General features: G+C 43.0%; 1 protein-coding gene across 6 annotated transcripts in view; it reads right to left on the bottom strand.

Moving 5' to 3' along the window:
- Positions 1–7: 7 nt before the first annotated feature.
- LOC116394920 (capping protein, Arp2/3 and myosin-I linker protein 3-like) overlaps positions 8–9,161 on the bottom strand; it is a 29,551-nt gene continuing 20,397 nt past the window's right edge. The window contains exons 30-40 of one of the 6 annotated variants that reach the window (XM_031868316.1): positions 8,241–8,307; positions 7,773–7,960; positions 7,297–7,376; positions 5,018–5,191; positions 3,906–4,104; positions 2,679–3,411; positions 2,456–2,568; positions 1,795–1,921; positions 979–1,050; positions 702–809; positions 9–330 (exon numbers count right to left, since the gene is read on the bottom strand). In XM_031868316.1, coding sequence (XP_031724176.1) covers positions 290–330; positions 702–809; positions 979–1,050; positions 1,795–1,921; positions 2,456–2,568; positions 2,679–3,411; positions 3,906–4,104; positions 5,018–5,191; positions 7,297–7,376; positions 7,773–7,960; positions 8,241–8,307 — 1,902 coding nt within the window. In that variant the 3' untranslated portion in view covers positions 9–289. Of the gene's footprint in view, positions 1,051–1,794; positions 1,922–2,455; positions 2,569–2,678; positions 3,412–3,905; positions 4,105–5,017; positions 5,192–7,296; positions 7,377–7,772; positions 7,961–8,240; positions 8,308–9,161 lie in introns of all 6 variants that reach the window. The other 5 variants (XM_031868317.1, XM_031868313.1, XM_031868314.1 and 2 more) reach the window with 5 other exon arrangements.

The raw sequence follows: 9,161 nt of genomic DNA, 5'->3' as shown, positions 1-9,161 counted from the left end.
GTGCTGGTTCTCCTGTCTGTTTCTATCAACTCATCTACTGCAGTAGAACCCTGACTGTGGAGGAGAACCTCATACACACACACATCAACATTCTAACTATTCCTTTAAGGAAAGTGAGCGTTTCAACAGAAGCGAGTTATTGATGCTTTATGATGTCTGTCTGGCTCTCCCCTCCTCGTATGTTTTTTTTTTTTCTTCTTTGTTTCCCTCGTTGAAATGAAATGTTCCACAGGTGTCATGAAAACGCTTCGGCCGGACGGCGTTGGGGTGAATTATTTTTTTCCCGGCATCACAACAGCTCGCTGTGACCAGAGGCTGAGTCGAGGCTGTCTGTGAAATAGAAGACAGGAAACGGATCATTGGCAGGGACTATTATCAAACAAAATATATATCTATCTATCTATCTATCTATCTATCTATCTATCTATCTATCTATCTATCTATCTATCTATCTATATCTATCTGATCTGTGGTTGATCAATACAAGTATCAGGTCACAACATATAGAAATGTACAATAAAGAGTCCGCTGAATTATCGTTGTTTTGCAATTTAACGATCATGTTCCTTAACAGCAACACATATTGTGGTGTTTTATTACCACTTGACTCACACTTGGTAACATCTGCCACACACACACACACACACACACACACACACACACACACACACACGTATATAAATAAATACAGAGACGTGTACCAGACAACTCCAGTGACTTATTTCTGTTTTGGGGTAGTCTAGGTTTTTTCACGGGGGGTTTGCGATTTGGGGGCTTCTCAACGTTATTAGGGCTTTCCCTGTCAGTGCCTGAGTTCAGTGAGGACAAAAAAACACAAATGAACAGTTAGATACAGACGCGTTACACACAGATAAACGTATATACATAAATACCCAACGTTAATATATAACACCGTGTAGAAACTTGTTAATTGATTAATAATTGTGTATACTGTGATGGAGAAAAGACGAGTTGCACCTGCGTCACAAGACACGGCCTTTCTGTTTCTCTGTGGTTTCATCGGTGCCTGAGGTCGCAGTCCTTCTTCACCTGAACAGGTACGAAAGACTAATTAGTTTACATGTAATGAGGAACACAAGTATTAGATATTTTAAAGGCGGGCCCTCCGGTTCTGAAAAGTGAAGCCAATGACAGTTTAAGTGTCTATAACCTGCATTATCTCTAGTGTCCACCAGGGGGCGACTCCTCTGGTTGTATAGAAGTCTATGAGAAAATGACTCTACTTCTCTCTTGATTTATTACCTCAGTAAACATTGTAAACATGAGTTTATGGTCTCAGTCAACGTATCCTCATACTGCGGTTCTTATGACGTCGTACGAAAAGTTATTCAACACGTCTCAATGTCCATTTGTTACAAGCAAATGGTCTTTTCAAAATAAACTTCTATCTTCACGGGAAACAACTTAGTTAGGTTTAGGCAATAGATCGTGGTTTGGATTCGAAATAATGACCGAAGTGCCGTTACTGAAGTACCAAAGTTACATGACAAATAAATCAACGTTGACTTCTTGAACTACAGCGCATTCGTTATTCATAGGTAAAGCTACGAACGCTGTATGATAACGGCCCGTCCCAATCTCAGTTTCAATTCTCCTTCAATAACGTGATGTTCATTGACTAAATTATGGTCCATTTAAAGTTTTCTGCAAGTTGAGCTGTTCATCTGCACCTTGATATTACCAAATAAGATTTTGAACAAAAAGCACAACGTGTACTGTGATGTCAAAGTCAGGCAGTTGCTGAAAACATTTTCTCTTCTCATAATTAGTTACCTTGACTTGCAGCTCTGTCTGGTAATCCGTGCACGGGCTTGTGAACTGGAGGTGGCACAGGAGGAGGAGGTAAGCTCCTCTCATTGGCTGATTCTTTTGGAAAAATCCCATATGAGGACGTCTTTGGCTGTTTGTTGTGGACCAGAAGAAAACATAACAAATCAAAAAGACAATTATTGCAATCGGCATATTCTCTGTAGATTTACAGTAACCATTGATGTACTTAGAGATATATATATATATGTATGTGTATGTATGTATGTCTATATGTATGTATGTATATGTCTATATGTATGTATATGTCTGTGTGTATGTATATGTCTGTGTGTATGTATATGTCTGTGTGTGTGTATATGTCTATGTCTGTGTGTATGTATAGTTCTGTGTGTATGTATGTGTCTATATGCGTGTGTGTGTATGTATGCGTGTGTGTGTATGTATATGTCTGTGTGTATGTATATGTCTGTGTCTGTATATGTCTGTGTCTGTATATGTCTGTGTCTATGTCTATGTGTATGTATATGTCTATGTGTATGTATATGTCTATGTGTATGTATATGTCTGTGTGTGTGTGTGTGTGTGTGTGTATGTATGTGTGTGTGTGTGTGTGTGTGTGTGTGTATATGACAGACAGACCCATGCATGGCTTTTAAATGCACACCTTTTCTGGGATCGGAGGAGGATGACCCTCCGAGTCTCTTCTTTTTTCTCTCTCTTTCTTTTCCGTCTTTCCAGGATCCTTCTCTACATCTCCTTCCTCCTCCTCCTCTGTACCTACGAATCAAAAATAAATCACCGTCACCCGCATGTAGGTCTGTGGCCACCTTGGCAGCTAAAACCTCTTTTTTTACAAAAGCTGAGACGTCCTTTCCAAAGTGAGGTACCTGGTAGAGCGTCTAAGCTCTCGAGACGATGTCTCTGCCTCAGTTTGGACATGCTGGGTTTGCTGCTTTGCGGCGGGGGATCGGGTTTAGATGCACAGGGAGCAGCTCGTCCTCCTCCAACACTGCTCCTCCATCCCTCCGTAAACCCTCCGCTGGCGTCGGGACACATTTGTCTGTCCCCCTGGGCGTCCGGCTGATGCCAGTCTGCAGCCGCCGCCTCGGCGCTCTTCAGAGGATCCGTTTCCTGTTTGGGCGAGGGCGTCCTGTCCGACGGGTACGGAGGCAGCGGCCTTTGAGCCAAATGAAGCGTCTGCACTTGTCTCTCCGACTTCCTGCTCGCTTGTCTGCTCTCCGTCCACTGATTGTCCACCTGTTGAGTGTCCATCGGCCTGTGTTCCGACCACGACCTGTCTATCTGCCTGCCGCCCATCCACTGTCTTTCTATCTTTCTGTCGATCTGCCGTTGGGTGTGTCTGTCCACAGTCCACTGTCTGTCCATGTGTCTGTCCGGGTGTCTGCTCTCAGTCCACAACCGGTCTGTCTGTCTCTCCGCCGTCCTCGGCTCTCCAACAGTTCTTTCAAACCGCAGTTTCTCTGCGTGCTGGTCGGTCGGCCTCGCTTCCAGCCACGGCTTGTCTGAATGCAGAACCACCGTACTCCTTTGTTTGTCATCCACCCAGTACTTGTCCGCCTCTAACGGATGTTCAAACACAGCATCCACTTCTGATTTCTGCTGAAACACAACAAGAAGAGGCAAAAGAGAAGATCGCACCCCGAGGAAAACTTCTAGTAACAGTGAATACTTGTGGCAGGTCCAGACGTGTGTCCTAAACCTCACATCCCATACAATGAAACGTGATCGCGAATTTCATTTTGCAGGAAACATATTTTGTCTTGGATCACGTTTGCTTTTGACGTTTCACAAATAAGTTTCAAAAGAAGGAAGGAAGTCCGCTTAGGCAGGAGGTCGGGGTGGTGGATGGCTCAAAATACACAGGACGTCCCGTGTGAAACAAAAGTACTTTTGTTGCCTCAACCTAACTAAGTAGTTTTGCAGCTTTTTTTGTGTGTTTAAATTGACATTGTTAACCAAGTGTTTCAAACTGTCAAACTGTAATCCAGGAAAAAATGTGTGTCCAATGAAACATAAATTAGGGGGCAGTTTTTTTTGTTGTATGGGAACGTCACTGTTGGGGGACAGGGTTGGGCGGGTCCCACTGACTTTACCTCTCTGGGAGAATAAAAAGGGTGTTTGCTTCCTCCGGCGCCCGAGAGAGGGAGGACCGGCACTGGCGGCGGACTCAAAACGAGAGTATTTGTCCCCTGGTGGTCATTATTTTTCCCATCAGCCCCTTCGCCGGGAGATCCAGCTCTGGCAGCGGACCTCGGAGGCTGAAGGAGAGTGTAAACGTTCTCTGTGGCTGTCCTAAAAGTTAGGAGACACTGAAGATGTTAGGGCTGCAGGAAAAACTGATATTTCCAAAGATTCAAAATACAGAATGAAGTTAGCTCTGAGAACAGTGTGATTAAGAAGTATCTTTTTGCTGGCAGAAATCAGCCATCTTGCTCTCCTAATCCGTATTTGACATGCGACAGCTCATCTGTAGTCACTTGGCTGACTGGAATCTGAGCCGCCGGCTGTCGTCTACGTCTGTGTACACTCGCTGGTATCAGCCCGCCTGCACTTTGGCAGCTATCAGCCATTTCTCGTATCAACAAAGAAATGAAGGAGATTTGGAGCGATGTTTGTCGTGGTATTTATGAAGTTCGGTGCTGCTGACGGTAGAATATGGAAAGAAAATGTGTATTGTTATCTATCTACTGTAGGCCCATCGTTCACGCCAACATTTTTAGCAAATTGGCACCATTAAAAAGTATGCCGAATCAGCTATTATCAGATTCTTGTTGCAGTGTTCCCATGGATATATAGAGGTATCAGTGGAGTACTTTGATACTGAAGAAATCTAAAAAAAACTGACTTTTCAGGCAAGTTCTGAAATTAAAAGGAGTGTCTTTATTTCCTATGATTTCTAAGCTGATTTATGCAAGTGTGCTGCACAATGGGATCGGAGATAATGATATCCTCAGGAAGTGTGAGTCACACTGAATCTAAAAATATGTGCATCATGCATCTACATTCAGATTCGGCTGATTTATATCTTTTGAAAAGGAGTTTAGAATTGTCACGCAAATCTTATCTGCTGACGTGCCTCACGCCCCCATTCAGCTCCCACTCTGAGAACCTGTAATCTAATGCACCCCGTGGGCATTGAGTTGTGTTTTCAAGGCCATTCTTTTCTAAATTGGTGTGTCGGTGTGGTGTTTGTGCACGCACGAACCCTGAGGGTGCTGTAGCAACAAAGTGACACCCGTCTCCGTAAACCTCCGCCTCAGACTCCGGCCCCTGATTGGACAGCGTTTGGCTGCGGTTCTTCCGGAAACCGAAGATGGCCAGCATGTTTCTCCTCGTCTTCCTCCGCAGCGAGTGGGCTTTGTGCAGAGAGGAGAGCTGGCTGAAAGAGGGGAGAGAGGTTGAGCGTCGCACATAAAGTCCGGTCATCTCTGTTAGGTCAATGAACTCATCGCAGTCACCCACGCTGCCTTTTGTCTGCATGTTTTACCACATTCATTTTCAATTTAGCTTAATTTGCACGATTGATGTAGGAACAAACTTTAAAAACTTTTCCTTTTCATTTCCAAAGCAGATCCGTCACATATTTAACAAAATCATGACAAAAAAGCTAATATCCTCCTTTGATCTGTGTATAAAAACAAAAAAAAAAAAAATCACCTCTCCTTCCTGAATCTCAGACCCCTTTGATCAACAACATGCAACTCATCCCCAAACGCTCCAAACAGCCAGCGCCTGCTCCTCTAATCATCAAAGAGCGAAATTTATGTTATGATGGAACAAAGATGACGGACAGCAGATTCAATTGGCTCAGAGCCGCCTGCAGGATGTGCTAAACAAGCTGAACATCGCCACGAGAGCACTTCAAAGACAAACAACACACTGGTCAGAGAAACACAACCTTCTTGAATTATAATAACCTCAACATGAGCCAATTAAAAGGAAGCCTCGCCGGAGAAGCTGTCAGAGCCCCAGCAGGGCTGTTGGACTGTGTGGATGTGATCACGGGTATCGCGTTAATTAAAAATGTCATTGAATCAAGATGGAATATGAAAATTGTAGAAATGCAATCTCATGTTTTCTCCTGTTGTGTTTAATAACTTTTTGTTTCTGGTGATAATATCTCACTTGCAGTATACTACAAATCTAAAGAGCCTCATATAACGGATGGTATTTATTAGGTTTGTAGAAGCTTGTTGGTAGGCATGCCACTTTAGGTACCAACCAAGGTTACATCGTTGTCATGTTTCCATTGAAGCTACACTTTTCACAGTCACTTGCTTTCATTGCAATCGTGTAATTTGTCTGTTCATATTAGTGTCTTTTGTTGTGTGACCTTCTTGGTTTGCTACTGAGAAAGTTATTAATCCTTTTGTTATACACTCACATAGGAGCGAATATAGCAATGGATGAAAAATCCTCTTATTGTCCAACAAACATTTTAATATGATTTCCCCCACAGGTGTCCATTGATTGCAGTAAACCATGAAAATAGTGTTTCAATCACAAGCTGTGTTATTGGACAATCAAACCCAGAGGACAATCGATAAATAAACATGTCTTCTTCTTGTATTAACTGTATCAAGTTGTTTGGCAGCTAGCTCTCTCGGATATTCTCAAAGCAGTTTCTGCTCACAGCTGCGTTATCATGCGACAATAACTTCAACGTGACAAAATGCTCACTGTGAATTACCTACAAGATCTCCAGCGAGTTTTAGGACCGTAAGTAGATTTTCAAAGTGTGGAAACAATGAAAGGAAACTAATGATCGCTTGAAAAGTAGGAACTCATTCTAAACACCTGGGCAGTAGTAATTTAACCTTTAAGCATCAATAGGGACATTCTTGGCTGTGTTAATGCAAATTACATACATCTTGGCAAGGGTTTGAGCTTTTTAAAATGTATTTTGGAAGTGCAACTTCAGCTCCTATGTTGTCTACAATAAACTGTGTAGCCAAAATACAGACACTCAGACCAGAGGACAAAAATATCCCCATTTAAACCTCAATCTTCCAAATTGTAGTTTTTACTCTTTCCCATCAGATAAAGCCATTTTCTCACGTTTGTCCAACGAGGCTAATACGTTGCCATTCTCCTCGTTCCCACTATGGGCATCACTGCTGTATTATGGAGCACTGCAGTGTTTCAATGCAACGAAATCAATGCTGTTGCTAATCATTGACATTAAAAAAACCTCCCTGGCACAAAGTATACAGAAAATTATTTAATATTTAAAAAAACCGTTGCATTATTTAAACAAACCGGCATTTGAAGGATTAACATTCTGAAAATGTATGAATATTTGGTGGTTATAATCAGGGCTGATGTTAATTAGAAGATTTTACTCAGTGGAAGTGTAAAATAATATTTATTTACTTTATTTAACTTTTTTTAAAGGGATGCGCGAGGGTTAATGTACATGCGATCGGTAGTTAAAACATGTAAATCGAGGGGATGTTCTGTCGAAGAGATGAGAGAAACTCCTACCTGTCAGGGAGCACTCTTTTAGTATAGAAATCTGGGAGTCCGTCATCAAGAGGACTTATTCCTCCATTTTCACTGCAATGCTGCACACACACACACACACACACACACACACACACAACCACTTTTTAATAGAGGTCAGTTAACTCGCACTGGGTTTCATTTGTAAATATTCTGCAATAAAACAAATGGATTACACTGGCTTCAGTGAGATTGCATAATCCAATTGCAGCCATCCACTTTGTCTTTTTCAGAGGTAATATATACAGTCACTGCCAGCAGGCAAGAACATTAGGAAATGTGAGGATTATAGATGGATAGATATGTCATACGTTGGATAGATACGTTGCATAGATGGATATATAGACATGTTGGATAGATGAATGTATAGATGTATAGTATACTGGAATAATGCACACAGTTCAAATTACTTTATAGACCCTATGTGTCAAAAGGTGCCACGATCAAACCCGCCTTACAGTCTCAGCAGGAATGTGGCCTCCTTTGTGCCTCCGCGGAGGCCTCGGCCGAACCCGCGTCACATGATGGAGTGGCAGGCCCTGCGTTGGCAGCTCCGACAGGCCCTCCCAGGATGCCGAGCGGGACAGCGGCGAGGAGTACGATGGCATGGAGGGGGGCGGGGAGGAGCTGGAGTCGTCACACAGGCCTGATGGCAGGTGGAAAGATCATAGAAGATGTGAGGGCGAGAAAACTGAAAAGGCAAAGTCGACGAGACGATCGTTTCTGTTTCAGAGTCGACAATTTTTAAACAACCGCTCTGAGATGTACTGACTCAGACTTGGTTCAGGTCAGATCAAAACAGCCATTAGCAGACTTCTAAGATGGAGAGACAGGGAAGAGGAAACAGAAAAAAACAAAACACTAATGGAGCCCTAAGAGAGACGGGAAAAGACAGGAAAGAGCGGAGGATATAAAGCAGTACTCACTCAGCCTTGTGGAGACGGGTCGTATTCGTCTCGTTCTCGAGCTGCGCTTCTTAATGGCTATTGTGTCCTTGGAGGAGAAAAAAAATACTGAGATGCTGAAGGATAGCATTAGAGTAAGACACAGAAGAAGAGACGAGTCAAGTAGCACAAATGATACGAGCTCTCCTTTAGGCCAGTTGGTGCTTCTACCAGTGCAGTTTTATCCAGTCACAAGTCGAACATGTAAAAACAGCCGATGCAAAACATCAAACACAATCTGGGACATAAAAAGGTAGACGAATAATGGTACAAATGGTCGATGTGAATAACTTGATTATAGAAAATCTTCTCAGCTGAAGGAAAAACTGGATTACATCATTGTGAAATATGTCAAAGAGAAAGCAAAGTTGATTTCTCGATATAAGTCTAGTCGATTGCCTCGGCTTGCATCCATGAAATCTTGTCGTGTATTGATTCTGTGTAAGACTTCAGCAGCAACACTGGAGCACTTTGTAGAAGGGGACCACTTGATTGTCACCGGGCCTTTTGCACACTATAAAAAAAGATTACTTGATTCCCTCCGGCAGCTGAAAAAAATGTCAACCTTCCAAAGTCAATGGTGGTGCCGTTTTAATCGAGTCCATCCTCACCTCCTCTTCCACCAGCTGGTATGCTGCTGCCACTGCCAAGGACAAGGCAGACTGCAGCGAGTCATTCGCTCTGCAGAGAAGGTGATTGAATGGCCAGATGGGCAAATGTGCCCGACCACTCCCACCCTCCCAACTGCAGTCCACCAGGACCAAAAACCTCATGTTTCTAGGCCTGGGACCCCGACTGACTCTTCAAATTCCTTGTGAGATAAAACCTACTTGGCCATAAACCTTATTCTGATTTAATGCCAGTTGGACTTACAGTGTAGGAATTATAGACCTTCAATCAAGC

Source organism: Anarrhichthys ocellatus, unplaced genomic scaffold (genome assembly GCF_004355925.1).
Source record: "Anarrhichthys ocellatus isolate YVR2014 unplaced genomic scaffold, GSC_Weel_1.0 scaffold42, whole genome shotgun sequence".
NCBI lineage: Eukaryota > Metazoa > Chordata > Actinopteri > Perciformes > Anarhichadidae > Anarrhichthys > Anarrhichthys ocellatus.
This window is presented reverse-complemented; position numbering and strand designations above follow the sequence as displayed.